We start from the raw sequence: 22,216 nt of genomic DNA, 5'->3' as shown, positions 1-22,216 counted from the left end.
CCATCAGGCAGCTTTCTTAGCTTATAAGAAAGAAGATCAAGAGGCAATTTGATTACAGTGCTTTTGCAGGGAAACAAAACCAGATGCAGTCTTTTCATCCTAGTGGTGAAAGTCAGAACAAGGACAACTAAATGTAAGTTAAATCCAGACACATCCAGACATAAAATGAGGCATAGGCTCATGAGGTATAGCTACAGGTGCTCCCACTGCCAGGATTCTTCCAGGGTGGAGACCCTCGAGGGGAGGCTGGTGCTTTTCTGGAAGTGATGCTTTAGTCCAACCAAAGTTGTTGGGGTTCAGGTGAAGGTACCGCAATGAAATTCCGCAGCCTGTCACAGGAGTCAGACTTACTGACCTAATGATCTAGGCTGTTGTTAAACTTAATGGCTCCTGGAGAAGTAATAAGGGCAGGAGTCTTTTCAAACACACTGAAAAGAAATATAAAACATTTATAAGTAGATATATTTAAATGCCTGTGGAATTTGTTCTTTCGATATTAGGTATCGCCAAACCTTCTTTAGCCAGCCTGCTTGTGCAGCTGTTTCATGGGGAAGCTGGGATAACAGCACTCTGCATCTGGAAGGAACGCTTTTTCCATTTTAGATCTGTTGTCCAGGTCTGTTGGGGGGCGTGAAGAATTGGCTAATTAAGTCATTTAATTCATTCATTCATCCAGAAGGATGAATGAATCCAGGATTGTCACCATGACCTGGTGTCCTTGGTCAGGCACCAACTGGGGTATCGGAGCTGGTGCCTTGCAGAAATGCTCATATAGGTTCTGGAAGAGTTTTGTGTTGAGGTGATATTTTGGATGAAGTCTTTTGTGACATGAGGATGGTTGGACTGGGCGGTTCTCAGACCCAAGTTTCGTTTGGGTACGCCTCTATAACACTTGATGTACCACAGTTTCAAACCCTTTTCCCATACCCCAGTGTTTCTGGAAGAAGCTTTTGGGAGGGAGAGCAGCAAAAGGTGGTTTCTCAGCTGCTTTGTGCAACTCAGTAAAACCTTCAGAGAGAGGGAATTGGGTCTGGGCACGTGCTGTGTGTTTTAACTCTCTGGCCACGTCTCCTTTGTTTCACCTTCCCCTCCTCTTCCTCTTCCATATCTGACTATCAGCAGCTGATTCCCTGCTAGGGAACTGTGGGTCTTAATGCACTCACAAATGCTTTGTCTCATTTTTCCTGACGACTCTATCTTTGTCTTTCGTTGCCTCCCATCCAGTAATCTTTCTTTCACTGTCTCTCCCTCTTTCTCTTTTGTGTGTGTTACTTTTCTCTCCTCTAAGCACATTTATAATGCCTTAGCACCAGGCGCTCGCGTGATTGTCTCTTGTGTTGCATTCCTCAGGACGTGCAAGAGATGTTTTAAAAACCTTATCTCACCATTTACAATAGCTTGGTGCTGCTGTTTAATAAATTATGGGGATAATTGGTTTTTCAGAGTTCGCATCTACAGTGTATTACAGCAGGGATGTAACTATATCTTTCTTAGCCATTTATCGCTCAGAAACACTTCATATAAAACACCGAAATAAATGTTTTAGTAGCACATGGATAACAAATTTAAGACAAACCTTTCATTGCATCTGCTCTAAGCATTCCCTGTAGGAATCACTGTTTTTAGGGCCTGTTCTCGCAGCCCTGTTAAATGACTCAAGAGACTCCTGATGAGTTCCTCGGGTCTTGTACTGCCCAAACCTCATAGTGGTGAAGTCATCTGGTCCCTGTATGGCAGACAGTCCAGTTTCACCCAGATGCAACTGCTGTTGGCACAACGAAACTGTGGGCTTCTTGTGAGCTGGAACATGAGTGGGCATGGTGGTGTTGGGTTGATGGTTGGACTCGATGATCTTAACGGTCTTTTCCAACCAAAACAATTCTATGATTCTATGATTGATTGTATGATGTTGGAGCTGTGTCAAGAAAGATGGCAATGGAGAAGACCAAAGGTGTACTGGGGGCTTACAGAGACAGTCTCCAGTTTACCCCACATACAGGGTGGTGACCAGAAAGCTCTGCAAGGCATACAACCTTCTCATTGCAGATCAATATATGAGGAGAGACTACATCCTTCTCCCCAAAACTGCATCATCTCGTAGTATGGGCGTGCTGTCCTGTGTAATATCCTCACCAAGCCTCCTGTGATTTTTTTCCATCTCTTGCCTTATCTACAGGTATATCCAGTCTGCACATGCATTCCTCCCCAAGTCATGTCCGCACCTCTGATTCCAGGGTCATTTCACCCTGCCTTTCCTTCCTCAAGTCCATCTGAAATGGAGCCACTAAAACAAGTAGACCTATTCTGCGTGCATTCTCAAGAGAGACACTCTCCCAAAAGTCGTTAGGGAAGGTATCTCCCTAACAGAGGAGGGTCTGGTCTGCAGCATCAGAGGACATTGCTTGATTGGTGACATGGGGTCTTGTACGTTTTTCTAGATACAGAGGGAAGACATACAGGGCGACCGTTAAGATTGTGCGGACATCGGATCAGGTAGCAGATTTCTGCAGAAGAGTCTGTGCAAAGTTGGAATGCTGCCCCAACTTGTTCAGTCCTGTTCTGGTGGCCGAAGTCTGCCCAGAGAACTGCTCCATTCATACTAAAACCAAGTACAGTGAGTATTGGCCAAAATGCTTCTTGTTGCTAGCTGGGAATCAGAGCGGTGGGAGACTGTGCATGAGCTAGTGATGAAGAAGAGGAGTTGTGTAACATGTTAATATTGAGTAGGATTTGTCTCATCTAAGAGCATTTATTTAATCATGACCAGGCCACCATAGGCTCCCTTAGTATTCTGTACAGAGAAATGGGCATCTCCAGAAAACTGTCTGTCTCACTCCATCCTCATATATCTGTTTGAAAGTCATTACTTTTTAGAAGTCTTGACTTTTCTTCATACATGAGGTTAATATAAGGAACACATAAAAGGACCCTGCAGTGGCCAGCTGAGATTTAAACTGCTACATCGGAGACAGTCATTAGTTGAGATGAATCCTGTCCTACTCAGTGAAGAGTTTCTGGCATACATAGCAGCACAGGCTGGTATCACAGTGCTGAGGCGCTGGAAGGAGTTTGGTAGCACTGACTCTCTCTGCTCAGGGTATTTAATATTTAAACATGCTCTTACCTACTCAGGAAGACTGAAGGTAGGCATATGTTCGACACTTTTTGTTGTCGATGTTACTGATTTTATTGGCTCTTAGGTTAGGAAAGTGGAAGTGAGTGCTGTCCTTCCACAAAGGTTATAAGAAACCCATATGATTGATTTAAACTAATTAGCTTCTGTTTGGTGCCACAGTAGAAGGAGAAATGGGCTCAGGGAGAGATTCCCATTGCTGAATATGGGTTTCTGTAGAATTCTACACCTGAGCTAGACTCCTAGCTCCTGTTGGAGAGCTGTGGGAGTACAGGTAGGGAAGCTCCAGCTGAGATTTGCTCATGTCAGAGTTGATGGTTGTATGTGGCTAGATGAGTCGTTCCTCAAAACTCCATCAATTTGATGAAAAGCTCAATTCAATTATGAACTTTGACATAGGTGCCAAGTGACATTTTAATTGTCCCAGGATACCCTACGTGGTGAAGGGCAGAGTATCTGTCAGCCCCAGAGGTTGCTGTAGAGCATGTCAAAAGGCATCTCACACAAGTCCCTAACATAAGGTCAGAGGACTCTCACATCCTTAATTTCAACTTGGGCCACAAAATAGTCAAAGGTAATAAAAGCCTGTTCCTTCGTGCATTGAACAAACACACATAATTCAGGATAGCTGGTCCTCTTCACTCTCTGCTGAAAACATTAGCAACTGAAAGAGTATCTAAGACTGTTAACTCATGCAGAAGGGCATGGGATCAAATGTAGAACATACTAGCCTCTCTCCCTCCAAATCACTGCTCGGCTTAGTGGAAGCTTTTCCTAAGTACACATTGTAGGGTTAAATTCTGAACTCCTCACTCATCAGCAATAAATGTGTATACATAAGAGCTGTAACACTCTGCGCTAGTCCAAGATGACATCTTGTATTTACACTGGACATTTTTTCCAAATCAATGTGTTTTAAAGTTTCTTGTAAAAGTGCACCTAGAGTGCAGTACTGAATCAGTAGCAAGGAGCAAGCCAAAGTTTCCTTCTCTTGGTGGTTAAAGTTTTTAATGGGTATTTTGCTTCATCCCTCCAGCTTATTATTACGGGAAGAGGAAAAAAATCATTAAGCCACCAATTGGGGAAAATAACAACATGAAAAGTGGACATGTCAAGCCAGCCAGACGCAGAAAGAGACGGAAATCCATCTTTGTGCAGAAGAAAAGGAGGTCATCAGCTGTCGATTTGAATGCTGCAGGCTCTGCAGAGGTGCGTGTTGCGCTGGGATAAATCAGCAAAAGCCCCTTGGTGCATTTTTGTCCCCCTATCTGCATCTTCCTTTTGAGGGACATCTCAGCAAACCTCAACACTTATATTTTCCTTTTTGAATCCCTCCTTGCTGCTCTGTTCTAAGGTCAGACTGGTTTTCTTGGGACACTTTGGGGACTTCTACCCTTGTCCATACTAGAGTTAACAAATAGAGTTTTTGCTCCCATCTTCATAATGCTTACTAGCTAACATGCTGTCTAATATTGTATCTTTGTTTTCTTTTGCTTCCTTACAAGCCTTTAGGCAGGTAGACAAGCCTGTTAGATGCTTTGCACAGCATCTAGCAGAGTGAAGGAGGTCTGTGATCCATGTCTAAGATCTCCATGTATTATAAGAAATAATAATAACAACTCATGGGCCATTGTGGTTTCAAGGGCTTTTATTTTTTCATGAACCATTTGTAACATTTTGGGTTCACAGCATCAAGCAATAGAAGTTCTAGAGGCTTTAGAATACAAGCAAATGGTTTGTGTCCCAAATATATGGTATTTGAGGCCTCAGTCTTTCCAAATGCTGTGTAATACGACAGGATCCCAGCTTCAGCAATGATTTGTGTCCAAATACAACCTGGAGCAGAATTAGTTCTGTGTGGACCGTTCCCAGGTGGTTTTCCCGTGATACAATGACAAAGTTCATATGTGGTTTCCTTTCCTCAGCTGAGTGCCAGTGATTGCTGCTTTGTGCAATGTGAAATAAAACTGATTTACTTAAATTCCCTGTACTTCAGCTGGAGGGGGATATTTTAGTCAGCTTTCAGTTGATTGCTTGCATCTTCATGACTTGGTCCTCATTTAGGTGTAGTTCTGCTTCATTTCCTTAAATTATACCTGCTTCAAAGGAATTTAAACTCATGTTAAGCCTAAATCAACCATTAGCCAATTTTTCAGCCTTTCAGCCAATATAACTAACTTTGTCTGAAATTGCTCTTTCACTTAAGACCTAAGCATATGGCTTGGATGCATGCTCATGCTTTGATCAGAGCTCAGCTGTCGAAGCCATTTGGGCCACTTACATATATATAAAGTTCAAAATACACAGTTGCCACCAATTGACGTGTGTTTGTAAGCTCTGTGTGACAGAAATAACAAGAATCTGGTATAATATCCTTTACATGGAAATTTGTGCTTCACCTTCAGCAGTTAGGTGTTGGGCTGAAAGCAGGGAAATCTGGGTGAAATCCTCTGTCCTGGGTTTTACAGAAATGCCAGCTAAGAAATCAAGTTCAAGTATGCACTTGTAGATTTAGATATTTTTAAAAGGCACCAGAATTTCCTTCCTTTCAATACTGGTGACACCTGTGGTAATTTGAAGCAAGGCGAAGGTTTAAATTCAAGCCTATTTGTGATTTTATGTTATCTCGAGCAACCTGAGTTTCGTTTTGTCCTTTTAGTATTTTCCATTTCCCCTTCTCACGCACATCTCCAGTGCCACACGGTTTGAGATGCAAGACCAACAGAGGAACATTTCATGCCAGATGAGTTATTGCCGTTGACCTTTTGTTAGAAACAGAAAAAGGATTTGTCCACCATGTATTTTTTTCTGCTATATTGTGTAACAAATCTAAATTGAGGGCTAATCTACTTAGCACTGCAATGAAAATGAGATAATTGGGTTAGAATAAATGTTACCCTGGACCAGCGTGGGCGCGGGTGTGCAGTTTGACCCAGTGCCTTTCGATTTTCTGCCGTATTAATCTCCGAGCCTGGATGCTGTTTCTCTGATGGTTCTCGTGCAGGAGAGCGAAGATGACGAGCCGGACGCGATGGAGGACGAGACGGGAAGCGAGGAAACCAGCTCAGAGCTCCGGGACGACCAGACGGATACCTCTTCTGCCGAGGTCCCCTCCGCCAGGCCCCGGCGAGCGGTCACCCTGCGGAGCAGCGCCGAGTCGGACAGACCTCCTCCCACGGAGAGAGCCCGACGGAGCCGGAGACCGCAGCCCCACTCCTACAGCGAGGCGGAGAAGTGCGCGCAAGTCAAGGAGGTGAGTACGTCCCGCGACCGCCCCCAATTAACGGCGGTATTCTTCCTAAACGAACCTTCCGTGCCAAGCCTTCCTCATCTGAGGAGGGCATCCCTGCCCTGGTTCTCCACACAAGGTGCTTTTCTTTATGACAGCTTTTGGTTTTTTTTTTTTTTTGTAGGAAATTAAGCAAGAAGAGGAAGAGAAGCTCATCCTGGACAGTAATCCGTTGGAGTGGACCGTGACTGATGTCGTGAGGTTTATTAAACTGACCGACTGTGCACCCCTTGCCAAAATATTTCAGGAGCAGGTAGAGGTCTTCATGTAACTCTTCTCTTTGTGTCCGTGGTGTTTATTCACATCACGAAAAAAAAGAGCAGCACATACCACCTTGCTAGCTGGGCCCGGGGCTTTGACAGAGAGATTATGATCAGACTTTAGATCCCCTTTAGACCAGGCTGTAGCACAAATTTTGGCAAGGCGTGGAAACCCTTGGAAACTTGAATCAGAGCCTTGCCAGATCCTCAGAGAGACCAGAAACACTCCAGCTGGAGTGCTTGTGAAAAGCAGGAGGTTTAGATCTTTCTTGCTCATGCCAAGGTCCACACCACCGTCCTGGGGTCACACAGGCACCTCAGTGTACCAACAGAGAGTGGTTATTTGGTACCTAGCAGGCTGTCTCTCCTGGCCACATGGGTTCCACTGTATTTTAAAATATTGGCCTGGGAAGCAGAAAACTGCTGCTTGAACCCAAACCCGGCTGCCTGAATTTTGTCACTAACACCTAGATGCTTTGAGTATGTAGACACCTACGTCCTATCTGCATCCCTCTGAAGATCTGGCAGTCAGGCCCTTGGATGACCTAATTTTAAGAGGTGCTAAGCATCTCCCCATTAAGCAGGTAGGTTTGCGGGAGCAGAAGCCAATGCTCTTCATCTCAAGTCAGTGTGAATGTGTAAAATTTATATAGAAACAACCATTCCTTGGCTAATGAGTAACAGCCACCACTGAAAGTAAAGGGCAGCGCTAAGAAATCATAGTTAGAAAGAAGCAAGTGTGGTTAATTAGGCCGTAGCCGATGGCAGTCAGTGGTATGGCCAACTGCACATTGAACTATCTCTGATTCTTCACCATGAGTAACTCCGTACCCAAGTACAGCTGCTTTGACTGGGAGAAGTGGAAGTGTGAGTCTAGAGCAAGGCAGAATCGCTCCATAGCAAGACGCCGTAGTCGCTGCGTCGCGGCATGCTCCGACCGTTTGTTAATCAGCCTGGAATAGCGCCAGGGCTTGAAAGCCAACCCAGTCTCTCCTTTGCCAAAGAGTTTTATGGGGACTTTAATCAAACACAGATGACTGGAGCTTTGCCTTGTGATTTGCAAGGAAGCTCTGGTGCAATGGGCCATGCCATCAAGCTTCAGTGGAGGAAGAACCTGGGCCATGGACAGTCCTGATCAAAGCAGTGCTTAAGGTGTCCAAATCCTCCTTGTGTTTAATGCTACCTCATCAGGGCTGTCCTGGGGAGTTTATGTTGCCTGTGAGTTTCAGTGCTTTTTTCTTCACTTAGTTTCTGATCCTCCCTAAGGGGTAAAAAGCAGTTTTGTAGCCTGCTCGTCTGCTTCTCAGTCCATTAAAGAATAAAGAGGACTTGAGCTCTTAATTAAGAAGAGGATCATAAAGCCAACGGAAATCCCTAATAAAATGGCTTTTGTCTGGGGTGCTAGTTCATGGAGTTTGCTGCATAGATATGCCTGAGGGAAGGACGTGACTTCCAGAGGTCCCTTCCAGCCCGCACCATTCTGTGGTTGTGGGACATTAGAGATTGCAAGGGCTCCCGGTGGTCCAGACCCCTCTGTCTTGGTTGTTCAGCAGCTGAAGTGGAACAAGGCAGGTCCTGGGTGGACCAGGGGACGTGGCATGGAGCAAGGCAGACATAAACCTGTGCTGAGCACATCATGGGCCAAAAGAGGTAGGGGAAGGGTCTGACTTGGCAGTGGGACCAGCATCAGTTCCTCCCTTCAGCTCCCTCCTGTGTCTCCTGGTGTGCTCTCTGCAGCCTCTTTGTTTGAGTTCCTCAGTCATAAAATGGGACTAATCAGATCTCCATGGACTCTGCAGAGTTTCTTTAGAAGCTGCTCCTGCATTGCAGCAGCTGGGAAGCTTTTCCCAAACTGGTGGCAAAGTGAGAGCCTATGAAGACACTAGACAACTTCTGAAAAAGCATCAGGTATCCCAGAGAAAGGAGATGGGCAGCATCAAAGTGAGAGAAAAGGGCAGAGAACAAAACCACAAGTAATTTTTGGGGCAAACTTCCCTACTTGCTTCTCCAGACCTGGTTATGCTTTCTGCCCTCCAGAGTCCACAAATAAAACCATTTTCCCTGTCTTTTTCTTCCCCAGGACATCGATGGCCAAGCCCTTCTGTTGCTGACACTGCCCACGGTGCAAGAATGCATGGAGCTGAAGCTTGGTCCAGCCATCAAACTGTGTCACCAGATCGAGCGAGTAAAAGTTGCTTTCTATGCACAATACGCCAACTGACTGCACTTCTCCATCTCTTTCTGTTCTTCTCCTTGTTCCCTCTCTTTTTTAACATTCCAACTTGTTCAAGGGTTTTTTTTTCCCCTATCCCTTTTCTTTTCCAAGAACACGTGGAATTGGAAGCACTGGGAATTAATCTGTAGGCAAGGGAAAAAAGAAAAAAAAAAAAAACACAACAGAAAACTAGCAACAAATTGAACTATTTTTTCTGTACTTGTAAAGCACACCGAAAGACTGCTGGCATCTCTCCTCGTGAGCCTCGCCAACCCATTACACAGTGGTGCAAGGCCAGCACGGATCAGATGGTTTGTCATTTGTTAAAACAAAGCTACCGATGGCAGATGCATTCCCAAGGGGAAGGGTCGGACATTTCCAGATGATGATGGTTTGTCTAGGCCAATTTCTGGACATGAACATTTCTTTTAGCCAACTCTGACACACTTCTTTCATATTGAAATGTAAGTGATCATTTGTAGCTTTGTAGCTGGGGTTTACTGCAAATTTGATCTTAGTGATCAAAGGGCTTTTTTTCTCCCGCCTCTCCAGTCTTAGAAAAAGTGTTATACCAGTCATACGCTATTTATTATTCCTGAGTGATTTATGAAAAAGGACTCAACCCATGGTCTCTGTATGGTATCAGACAAAGCTGCAGTGAACTGACAAGGGTGCAACAAGACCTAGTGTGCAGAAATGCGTCCTGAGCTGTGCTGGCTGTGCACAATAAGCTGAATGTCTCTGTGATGGGATTCTGTACAGTACTGCATTCTTGTACAGGAACATGCACAAAAGCTTTCATAGTCAAGCCCGTGCTCTTAAATCCAAGTCACTTTAAAGACCTGACTTTGAGCCCCACAGGGTGAAAGGAAAAAAAGCTATTCAGATTTGATGATGAGACTGTTGAGTGAATGCTGGTTTCATTTGCACCTTCGTGAATCTGGTTGCTAGGTGGGAGTAAAAAGCATCAATCTTTTCAGGCTGCGTACACCGCAGTGCTTTAGACCAGCTGAGGATCCAGCCCAATGCAGTCTATATAAAGCCCCCAGATTGTCCCAGTGCCACCCTGACTGGTGAAACTGGGGGTTTGCTTCATGCCAAGCAGGGTAAGCACCAGAGAGGGTGAAGAATTGGGTCAAACGCCTTGGGTTTGCCGCAGCTGTGATTACAGGAGAAGTATTTCCCATTTACTTTGCAGGGATATATGACCCCATCAGTCCCACATGTTGAGCCTGAAATTGCTGTAACTCAGCAGAGATTGGCGGCATCACCGTGGTGTAAAATTCTCTCAAAAGCAAGAACCAAACTGCGTCCAAGTCTGAATGTTGCTCTAACTTTAAGGTGCAAGTGAATCCCTCCTTCAAAAAGTGAATTGGATGGTTTGTGCTGAGTTTTAGCCTGATTTCATAGGAAACCACTGACTTCGGCAGACCTTTGTTCTCTAACCATAAACAGACCCCTGCTCCCTGGCCTCAGGGAACTCAGCTTGGAAATTGTACACAGCTCTGTTAAAATGCTGTGATGCCAAAGCCCGCTCAGTGAAGACCCCTTCAAAAAGAAATGTTATTTCTAGCCCTAAACCTGAAGCCAGTGCTTATGGCCAGATAACGCCCACCTCAAGCACATACCCTATGGTGACAGCGAACTTCGATCAGATAATCCTGCTGACCACCGTGTGCTCAGAAGAACCTACTGACTAACACCAGGCTATAGCTGCTGCTTTCTGCGTCACTAGTTTCCTCCTTAAATTCTTTGGATTAAAGGGGGAAAGCCTCAGAAATAATATTCTGGACTACATCGGAATCTGCCCTAGAGCATGTGTTAGGCGAGAAGTATTGACTCCGTTTGCCGTGCATCACTGGGGAATCTCTAGACTGTCTTTCAGTGAGTTTCCTGATTTGCCACTGAGGAATGTGATGGGTGCAACCGCTGCAGGCTGGGCCAGATCCTGCCAACTCCCAAGACTTCAAAAATTTTCTTACGTGGGACATCAGCAGGACTGGATCTGTTCTCAGCTGTTGTCTTGTACTGAAGATCTTGTTGTTCAAGTTTTAATCAACTGAAGGGAAAAGTAGTCACCTCTGCATCAAATGGTTTTTATTTGTTTCTCAGAAAGGTAGGAATAGGGTTCTGTAGTGGTGCAGACATTCAAAAACTGGGTTTTAGACTGGATTTCTACTGACAGTAGCAGTGGACTGTGTCCATGCAACTGGTTTGATAACTACTTTGGATCCCTCTTAGGGTCCCCTAAAAACGTTGCTCCGTGTTTCGTTTCTGAAGACTAAAGGATTGTGCCCAGCAAAATGAGAGCACAGCTGAGAAAAACAGGGAGGGTGCTTCTCCCAGCTCCTCCTTGCTTCAGCCCAGTCCCTCCAATGGCTGGTATAACATCTGTCAGCAGGAGATAGCTCCCAAAAGACTGCTGTCAGGAGACCTGGCGTACGAGGACATTTCAAGGAAGGGAAGCAGAATGGCTGCTTGCTAAACAGCATCCCAGCACTGATCCTTTACTTACCACATCCACCTTCTTTCGAGCATCCTTCGCTGCTCTGGTGTTCTTGGAGTTTTCTGGCCACCGGGATTTGTCATAGACATTTAACGCTTCCTGGGACACGTTGCGAAAACGTCATTGTTTTTTTCCATCAGCCTTGTAACTGTAGATATTCCTATGGCAGCTAACTACTCATGGAGGCACGGTCGGGGAGCAGACAGCCGCAGACTCTGAGAGCAGCCAGCTCTGATGTTGGCCAAGCAGGGGATGAGTGGAGCATTGAGCCCAGCACGTGGGAGTCTTTACTGATTGTTCAGGGAAGTTAAATCGTATTTAAAACTCACCTATTAAACAGAAAAAGAGTTTTAATTTTATCCTGCGCCGGCTCTTTTATTTCCTCAGGTTTCATTCTCCTCACCATTTGTCTTTCAATTTATTGTTTTTCAGTGTTGTGTCATTTATCATGCTCTGTCCTTTCGGAGAAGACTATAACCTGAAATCTTTATTCTAAAATTACCTTGGGTGGTAAATGCTTTACTATTTCTTTTAGCCTGCAGGTTGGGAAGAAATAGGGGATTGGGCTACTGTTGTCTGTTGCACTGATTGCCTTCCAGAAAAGCTGGAGCTGAACTTCTTAGACAATTTCTTAGGCAAGTGGAAATGGACGGTGCATAGTTTAAGTGGACGGGATGCTTGGATTGTCACTTACAGCTTGAGCAGAGATCAGAAGGAACTATTTACTCTTGCCTGGACTTCATTTCAATTCCAGAACATTAGCAAGGCTTTGGAGTAATGTACTTCAAAGGAGATGTTGGAAACCCAATCTTGCTAGGGTAAAACATCACTTTACTTTGCAATATAGAAGTATAAGCCACTGGAAGGTTTTTTTTTTTTTTGGACAGCCCCAGTTTTGAGTTAAATTCAGAACTGGTGCAACTTCACAGATACACCAATGACACTGGTGAGGCCACATCTTCTCCCTCCGCCTCCCCGGTTCTGAATTTGGCATCCAAGCCTGAAGTTTACTGTGTTATCAGCTACAAAAGGCCGCCACTATAAAGTGCTGAACTCATAATTATCCAAGACTATTACCAAGGGCTGAGGAGCAACCCTGCTGTTGCTTTTGGGCTGTTGGGATACTGAACTTCAGCACATTCACACAAACTGCTTTGCTCCCACAAGAAAGGTGTGCAGGCAGAGGTTATTGGCCTCTCTTCAGGCGTAGGACCAAGGATGAGCATTTCTGGAGCAAAAGTAGGGGGTTGCAGAGTGTGTGGTACCTGCCCATCTTCATCTGCTCTGGCTTCTTTTGAGCCTGCACTCAGTCAGGTTGAACAGATCCATGGGCAGGTCCCTGCTCCCTTCCCAACCCCCTCAGCACTTACCTTGACAGAATCAGCCAATTCCCAGTCTGCAGGCCCAAAGCGCCAGTCTCTGATGTTGGATTAAAGCATCAGCTTAGGGGAACGTCCGTGATTCCCTGGCTGGTTGTCCTGCCTTCATCCTGCTGTCATGGATGCTCCTCTCCCACCTTGAAGAAAAATGCTCTCTTTGATTTCAGAGCTCTTCCCTTTCCAGCTCAAAAACACAGCTCACATCCACATTCCCATTTATTTCTCAATGCCAGGATGACCAAACCCTGGCTTTTTCTACCTCTCAGGTGTGTGATGGCCTCTCAGCTCTGACAAGGATTTCAGCAGCTCCAGCTCCACCATGTTAACCATATGCAATAGCCCTTGATAGTTTGGTCCTGCAGGGTGCAGAAAACCTCCTAGAAATGCTGTGTGCCCTTAGTAACCACTGAAATCAGGGCAAATGGTTACACACCCTGTCCTTAGTGATGCATCTAGCAGATCCATGTCCTAGCTGAGATGGCCTGACCCACAGTGTCAGAGGTATTTGAATGTCTGCTAGGATTTACAAAGTTTCCAGTTAGGCGCCTAAAGTCCATTAATATTTCACTCTGGGTAAACAGCTAATTTGCCTTAAACTGGAAAAATCACTATTCCTTGGCTTTAACCTTCAACCTTTTGCAGTCCCCAGTCGTGTGGTGCGAAGCAAACACCATCTCAGCTCTTTGAAGGCAAACCAGACATTGTTGGGCTGCCATAATCATTTGGTCACCTGAAAAGCCTGCCTTGGTCTCTTCAGGGCACAAAATTGAATTTGGCAGAGCTGCAGTGTCATCTCACTATGTTTTAGAAGCTCAGTACCATCAGGGCACTTCAAATACTTTTTGATTTTCTGGTGCAGTGTGTCTGGAAAATGATGAACGGAGACTGTTCCTTCCATTTCCAAATTCAAGTGCCAAAAGAGAAGAACATGCTGCAACTGAACACCGTTAAAACCAGCTTTATCACATGTGGATAAACATAGTCTCAAGGGCTCCATTTTGGTGCTAAGATATGTCACGCTGTATTTTCCATTGCTTGGTATTACAAAGCTGATTCCCTGCTCCAGGAAATATTTTCTGTAATCAGCAACATCTTAAGCATTAGGATTTTATTTTTTTTCTTGTGGCTGTAGATTTTTTAACTCGGATACACTCAACATTTACCTCCCTCCCCCCGCCCAATCATGTGAGTTTTGGAGAAGTTTTATACAGTATATTTGTGGAAAAAGTCTTTCAAAATGTGGGTGCATGTATATTTTCCCCTCAGTAATACTCCTCATCACATCAGCTGACCCAGAACTAAGGGAATCTGTTACTCAGGATTTGATCGAGAAGTGACCGAGATTACGGGAAGGGCCCTCACAGATGTGTGGGTTGTGGGACCAGGTCTTCACCAAGTTTTTTCACTTGGAAGTCAAAAAGTGTGCAGTTAATTAACATAAAATTTAAACACCTCCTTCTCCTAGCAGGCAGAAATCCAGCTGAAATCTGCCAGACTTAACAAGAGAGTGCTTGTGTCCTTAGGTGCTCATGAACTCCCAATAAAGGAGCAGAAGCATTTAATATTCTCATTTATTCTTTGGTACAATACTCCAGCAAGAAGTGCAAATTATCTTAATGGCTGCATTTAGAATATGAGCCAGTCATCAAAGATGAGAGTTTTACAGCCCAGTAGTCCTTTAAATGTCAGCTGTCCTGCAGAAGAGTGGTTTTGCAATGGTTTGGTGCCATGCCGTGGAATTCTCTTGCAGAAGTCATGTGAACTGCACAAAAACAACATGGGTCGTAGTTTTAAATACTCATGGCCTTTCTCTTGTTTTAGACTTTCATGTTAATTCTTACCTTGAAAAACATCTCATGTTCCTGATTTAAAACTCCAGCCTCTGTAATGGCCCGTGGCACAGCATACCAGCAAAATACTCTTTTTATCTATCATCACACTCTAGATGAGCATGGGGGCGTTTTGTTGACAAGCAGTTAGGTCAAGTGAGACAAGGAGATCTTGCTTCAACACCTTGTTGAAGGAGACGTCTGGGCACATGTTCCCCACTGCTCACTCTGGAGAGACCGACGTTTCCAGTGATGCTCTTGCTGGATAGGTCGCGTAGCCCAAGTAGCCCAGTAGAGCAGGTCAATTGCCGTGTGGCTACCTACCCACAGATATTCCTGGTCTTGATGACTGCCAAGGATGTGGGAGAGGAGAGGGAGGGTTTCAGTGAAGGAGAGAGGTTGGAGTTCTGGGCTTGAGATGTCTTTGTTGAGGGGGACCTCTCACAACAGGGAAGCACAGCTATGATCCATGAGCATCATTCCCGAAGGTTTCTCTGAGTCTTTTTCACAGCAAAGATGCTTTGAGCCCCAAAATGGGCCAGGTGAGGAGGAGGAAAGAAGCTGGCAATACACTCAAAGCTGCAATGCTGAAAGGTTCATATTTTGGTTTCCCTGTGGAGTTACAGAGATTTGGCTCAGGTGGCTCTAGGCTCCTTGGCTGGATAGTATGGAAAAATCAGTCTTTCTTCCTTGTACCCCACTTCTGTACATTATCTTGGTTTGGGGGGCTGAAGAACCTCCTCTTGCACCTTTCAGACCTCCATAGGAAATGTCAGGGGCTAAAACTTGAGCTCTCTCGCATAGAAAAAGGTGACAATGCCCTGAGTTCAGGTTGTGGGTCTGCAAAACACTCTGCTCTGTGTTACGATGTGACAGGACTAAAATGATCATTCCCAAGTCACCCCACCTGCTTGTTGCTGCTCCAGTCTCACTGGAGATTATGGACCTTATATCTGCTTATAAATGTATGCATTAAATTTCCCAGTCCCTGTTCCGCCATACCTGGTCAGGATGTGCTGACACACGGTTATTCCAGCAGCCTTCACCTTCAGGGACCTGTCTGCTAGAAAATCCTCACCTGGGGAATGGTATCGTGACACTTCCATGTACACAGGCAGGGATGTCGAGTACAGCCAGGCATTTCCTGCAGTATGGTCCAACAGAGGTGAAAGTCTCGAGTGGAGGCTTTGAAGGGCGTTGAGTCTTCTGATGTACCATGGTAGGACAAGGCAAGCACTTAAACCCTCCCGTCTCCTGCGGAACAACAGAAACCAGCTCCACAACCAGCAGTTATGGTCCATTCGTGGTGATGCACGTTGGAAACCTTTGAATTGTTTTGCATTCCAGTTTGTACTGAAGATATGATTCAAACTTTGTGTATATAATCCCTTTGGTGTGTTACAAATATGTATGTGTGTGTGTACATATATATATATATGTATATATATGTGTGTGTATATATATACATATAAATTAACCAATGCTGGTGTTTTTACTTTTTAAACTTCACAGGGCAAAGGGCATGTTGTTAGTTTGCTGTAAGATTCTATTCTGTATATATGTTTTCATGTAAATAAGTGAAAATCTATATTCAGAGTTATATTTTAATTTTTATTCAAAATTAAATAAATCCCCTTTTTACTTGAAACAGTTGTAAGCCACGTTGTTAATAAAGTGACAATAAATCATATCTCTCTCCAGCGTACTTTTTTGTTTGCCTGGGCAGTGAGGGCTGTGTTTTGATGTATTGGGTTCCTCCCTGAGGAGGTAAGGTGAGAAAGGCATCTGCTTGGCTTCACTGCTAATGCCAGTTTACCTCCGTCTTGAGTGACCTCATGCATCTTCTAGGACAGACCAGTCTGGATTTGTCCTTTGCGGTGGTAGACACTTACAGAGGCATCTTTGGAGGCTCCCTTTTTGTCCCTAGAGGGAAGCAGCTGTGGTAAGCGTTAGGTTGGCCAAATCAAATTTCCCTAGGGAACTGCCTTTCTGCAGTGCTTTTGGAGAACATCCAGAAAAGGCGAAATTTTCATTTAAGTTAATACGAAGAGAGGGTGAACGTGAGCCGGTCTGCGTGGATGGGCATAGATAGACGTCAGCTTTGGGTGCATCCCTCAGAGCATAATGGACACCCAACGGGATGACTTCCAGGCAGTGCAGGTCCCTGTCCAAGCAGAAGTGTGTCTCCCCATCTGTGTGCTCTGCATGCTTCACACCCCAGCCCTGATGAATGTGCCCAAGCTGCCTGGACCACAGTCTTGCCCTCACGAGCCCCCGAATCTCCAGGGAGGTGTAACGCAGCCTCCCTGGCTCAGCCCTCCAGGGATGCCAAGCTGCAGGGTTTGGGTTTATGTGGCTGCAAATTCTTCCCAGAAGCAGTACGGCAGAACACGAAACAAGGAAGGTGGTGGGTAGTTGAGGAGACACAAGAGCATCCGAGGACCTTTTTTAGGACACTGACAGGGAGCAGGGTGAAAGACGGGAATGAAGGTAATGCAATGAGCACCGGGCAAGGAAGGATGCAGTGAGAGAGGAGCTGATGGTAGCAGGACAAGACTTAAAGCATGGCCCCAGCCCATGGAGCAGCCACACGGAAAATAAAACTTCCCAAGGTGCACAGCAGCCATTGAACACGGGGGGAGCCACCCTGCAGTGGTGGAAAAGAGCCATTTGTGGAGTCCAAAGGGTGGGCTGCAGAGATAGTGAGATGCTTTGCAGAAGAAAACCTGGTATTTCTTACATATTTCATAAAACATTTTCTCTGCAGTTACAGAGAGCATAAGTTGAGGAGCATAAGTTCCAGCTTTGCAAGCGAGTCATCTCACCCTTCAGACCTCTCAATGGCATCCTGAGTCCTGCCCAGAAAGTCTCTCTTTGTTGGGCTAGCTTGGCTACCAGGCATTTGCTGTTGAGTCTCATCACCCATCCCCTCTGCCCCAGTGAAAGTGGGGTATTGCACCCCCCAAGACAGCAGTATTGCATCCATTGATGTGTGCATGGGAAAAAGTGAGCACACGGTCTACAAAATTAGCTAACGAACTTGGATGGCTGTCGTTTTGTTTTTGCTCTCTCAATCCCATTCAGATGTCTCTTGTGGAGACAGAAAAAGGGGGGAAACAAAATTGCTTCTTCTTTGATCCACCATTTCTCTTAGTTCATCAAGACTGGCTATTCGTTAGCAGGCAAAAATACAACCATGGGCAAGCAAGTGATTTACAAAAGGATCATACCACTGGAAAGATTTTTTTTTTTACAATGTCAGCAAAGTCTTGGGATGGAAATCCTTCCGTGTTACTCATTATGACACTGTAACCACAGCCCATACTTTGGGAAGGACAAAAGTGCAGATAGTCAGAGAAGTGACCTGTCCAAACAGCCTTAAAAATAAAGCATCAGACCAATGGATAGTGATGTGTGTTGACATATGGCTTGCTAGACCACAGAAGTCCTCACTGAAAGGTGATGCAGAGAATGGGAAAGATTTATACAAAGAAATAATTCTGAGCTAAGTCTGATGGTGACATAAAACTAAAAGAGCAAAAGCTTGAATGTTTTATGATATTCTTCAGAATCCAGAGGTGAAAATAAATCCATGTATCTCCCTGCAGCTTATTACATACGCATTTAAAAGTAATGCAAAGGTCAGACACTGGTTTTTAAACTTCTGCCCCAGCTCAGGGAAGACATGCTCAGAGCTCTGCAAAGAGCTAATTCTTGAAGAATGTAATGCAAAGTGATTTTAATAAAACGCTGGCAAGATATTCCAACAGAGCTCCTTGAAATTAATGACCAACACATCAAACACAGTTGCCATATATAATTTCCTCAGGGAAAAAACCATCTACCGGCCTTACTTCTGACATCACAGGCCAAGACTTTGAAGACGCCTCCATTTTAAGTATTGCAGCTTTTCATGCACAATTAATTCGGGAACGATTTCTAGTTACTTCATCTGATTTGTAGACACAGTCAAGCACTCATGTAAGCATCAGTATGAACACCAACAGGTAGTCAACTACCCCATTAAAAAACACCTACAAAAATAAAGTTGGATTTTCATGTCTCTGAGGAAACACCATCTTTATATTTCATTCCTAGGGTTTTTAGACAGACTTTCAAGACAAATAATTATTGTTTTTAATAACCATATTGTTGCTGTTACTGCTACTTTTGTTAGCATTGTTACTGCTTTTTTTAATTTTAAGATTCATACCTTTCAGTGAAATTTAATGATTTTCAAAGTCCCTCTACTGCTACAGTATTTACTTAAGAATGATCCACCTCTTGCTATAGTGTCTATAGTCAATCACCATAAGTTGATTTTATAACTGCATCTCAGCCAAAGTTGTAATTACACTGTCTTCTCTAATAAGTCATAAAATCTTAAAATCAGAGAAAAATAGTGCTGCAGAACACCTTGAGGTGTCAGCTTGACTGTTTCTCCTGTACAAGGCAGGACCACTTAGACAAATCTTATTCCTATTTGGCATTTGTTTAATCTGACCTTCGGATGGGTGTCAAAATAAGACCTCCAGCAACAAGCGATTCCCCAGCACTTCTACAGCATATAAAAAAAAAGTGATGTCATTTGGATGATGAAGCGTAATATTCCCAGGCAAAACCACTGAGCTGATGTTCCCATTGAACGGCCATTTCATTTTGAAAAGCTCAATATGACTAGTGATTAATGTAGCAATTAATAAAAGTAAAAGCGGAAAATTCACAGTTAAGATGGATTAGATTTCAAGTAAGCAACTGTGATGATAATTTCCAGCGTGAGTCCTTAGCTGGGGAGGTAGAGCATATGATCTGGAGCTTACAGCGAACGATGGTACTACAGTCAACTTCCCTGCGATACCTAGTGCTGCCGTCACTGTGCTTGCGTCTCTGGGTAAGTCATCTCTGGAAATAAAGCTTTGAAACACAGTTCCCAGCTTGTGCGCCCATGCAACTCAGTGGCCTGCTGACTCACATCCAGGAGGGCTGAAGAAGGTCGGACCCAAAGCTGCAGGGGCTAAACAGTAGGGTTTGCCCAGCCATGCCTATCGGTGAGTTGGTGAGTCAGGAGAGAGCTGTTAGCCATAAAGAACAGTAGATAGGATTGATCAGCAATGAATCTCAAGTGCTTCTGAATCAGTTGGACACTGTCTACTGCCATTTTAAGGAATGCAATACCTATGATGGACATGGGATGGGAATGCTTGAGCATGCACTCCTTCCAGGCATGATAATACAGTCTCCTTCAGTGGACAACTCCCACTAGCTAGAGAGAGAGCTAGGAAGAGCCCTTAGCTCCTGAAAGAGCTGTTAGCTCTTGATAATCCTGCTCTAGGTGGGATTTCCAAGGCGATGGCTGTCTGGAACCTGCCTTTTGTTCCCAGGAGAAGACATTGGCCACTTTCTTGACTGAGCCCAGGATTAACGGCAATCTTTTATTCTCTGACCCAAACAGAGCTTTTAAGACCCCCTTTTTGTTAAGACATGTAAACCTAGAAAAATCTCCATAAGAATCAATGTAAGTTTTTCGTGTAAATGTGGAGTCTGCGCATAGCAAAAGGGAGAGTCATAGAAGAAAAAAAGAAAGGAAGGAAAGCAAGACCTTGACTCCACTCACCACGAAACATATGAACAGATATAATTCTCTTAACTTTACTCATATGAGAAAGTGAGGCTTTCTCGTATTTGACTGCATAGGCACCATTTGAACTACTTTCCCCAAATCAGCTTCACTTTTGCACTTTCTGAGTGTGCCTGTGGCTCTTAGTCACATGGAAAAGCTCTATACCTAACAGCTTTATCATACTGCAGCTATTGTAGATAACAGGTTAAAGTTCTGGGTTTTTTGGGTGCATATTGCTCTTTTATGTATGACTCTCCTTCCCCTCAGACAAGAATGAAGGACGTCACTCTGGTCCTCTTGCAGACACCAGCCACCTATTTCTGTGAAATTTTTCCAGCTGATTAACGTAAATCAAACATTGAGCAACTACTGTTGGTGTGTGCTTAGTCTGGGGTTTGCTGCTGCTCTTTCAGATGTGAAATATGCCCACATGTCGTAAAGCCCAGTCTGTCTTTCCATGTGTATCTGCTGGACGTATAGAAGGAACAGCCTGTCTCTGTAAACCTCCCTCCCACACATGCACGCACGCACACACAGAGTACTCGGGAGATACTCCCTTCCAAGGCAATCTGCAGTCTCTCGCGATGAGACTTAGCAAAAGGCAACCTTTTCAGGGACAAAAGTGTTATTATCACTTTCATGGACTTGTCACTGAGACCTGGAGACCCTGCAGCAGTCAGGAACCTTGTTCCCGCTGTTTTAAGGTGAGATCACACATGTCTGTAGGGAATAGTGTGCTGGGGAGATCACCACGTCAAAACGCAATCATGACTCTGAAGGTCATTTTTGTTCATAGTTGGAAGGACACTCGAACATCCAAACTGTAAATCTTTAAGCTTGAATTTGCACAGGAAACCTGCAAGCTCTGCTGAGCTCCTGGATGTGTGGTTGACCTTAATTGCATTTTACCAATGCAGCTTTCTACTTTACAGCCTCCACAGCAGGCATTTACCTAGCCAAGGAGGGCTGGAGCACAGCAGGTCCCCAGCTACAATCGCTCAATGCCCTGGTTCTGAGAGCCGGGCCCTTGGCACCTCATTTTCATGCTCTGTCATGAATATAAGAGACAAGCACAAAAGGAGAGAAGAGCTGGGAACCTGGACACCATCTGAGGACTGCTCTGCCTCTAAGGACCCATGTTGGGCTGAATTAAAGCCCTGAAGTATCATCTTGTTGGGGGAAAATTCCCTCATTTTGTTCTGTGCTTGCCCAGTATCTACAACTGCTGATGCCTTGGAGCTTGACTTCATTTTTAGCCCATGTTATTACAAGTAATAAATAAAGTAAAGAGAATATCTTCCACCAAGAACTTGGAATAAGTTCATACACCTCTTTCCAGTGGGAAAGTCTTGTTGTTCTCTCTTAGCACATTAACCACTGAGGCAGATCAGGATGTTTCTGCACATCACATAACATGGCAGTGAAAAATTGGGAAACATTTTCCCCATTCTCACTCCTCAAGGGTCTCCAATGCACCTCAAAAGCCAATGTAAAACCTTTCCTCTGCTTCAGATGGCTGGGAACACTGTGCCCCAAGAGGGCAGTTGGGATGGTACCTTGGTCATGGCATTTCTGGGTGAAATCTGAATTTCTGTAAGAGGACACTGTGGCTGTGGGAGGGCAGGGCAGAAAGGAACTGGTCCAGCCCCAAATATTTGTTGGTAATGATGTGAGTGGGGAAAAGATTGTGCCCACAGATCTCAAAGAATATCATCACTAAGAGGTACAGATGCAGCAATGACCAAAGTTTGGGATGCATGTGAGGGAGGAGTCTGGTCCATATCCAGTAAAGACCATCTTTCCTTTGACTTAAAAGGAGCTGGGAGCCAGGATGCCTGGTGCCTGATGGGACAGTCAATAGGACAGGAAGGAGGGATGATGGAAAGTGGAGAAGAGGCTGGAAATTTAACTGCAGGCTGCTGAACGATGCACCCAATGTTAGGGGATATTGTTTTCTGCCATGATTCCTCTGAAACCCAATGCAG

General features: G+C 44.7%; 1 protein-coding gene across 1 annotated transcript in view; it reads left to right on the top strand.

The window, feature by feature from the left end:
* SFMBT2 (Scm like with four mbt domains 2) overlaps nt 1–10,632 on the top strand; it is a 117,359-nt gene extending 106,727 nt beyond the window's left edge. Inside the window, exons 17-21 of the mRNA XM_075024618.1 lie at nt 2,439–2,614; nt 4,170–4,342; nt 6,138–6,386; nt 6,547–6,675; nt 8,763–10,632. Of these exons, the coding sequence (XP_074880719.1) occupies nt 2,439–2,614; nt 4,170–4,342; nt 6,138–6,386; nt 6,547–6,675; nt 8,763–8,903 (868 nt within the window). The 3' untranslated portion in view covers nt 8,904–10,632. The remainder of the gene's footprint in view (nt 1–2,438; nt 2,615–4,169; nt 4,343–6,137; nt 6,387–6,546; nt 6,676–8,762) is intronic.
* The last annotated feature ends 11,584 nt before the right edge of the window (nt 10,633–22,216 follow it).

The sequence above is a fragment of the Buteo buteo genome, chromosome 4 (genome assembly GCF_964188355.1).
Source record: "Buteo buteo chromosome 4, bButBut1.hap1.1, whole genome shotgun sequence".
NCBI lineage: Eukaryota > Metazoa > Chordata > Aves > Accipitriformes > Accipitridae > Buteo > Buteo buteo.
The sequence above is the reverse complement of the archived record's forward strand: the minus strand, read 5'-3'. Positions and strand labels throughout refer to the sequence as shown.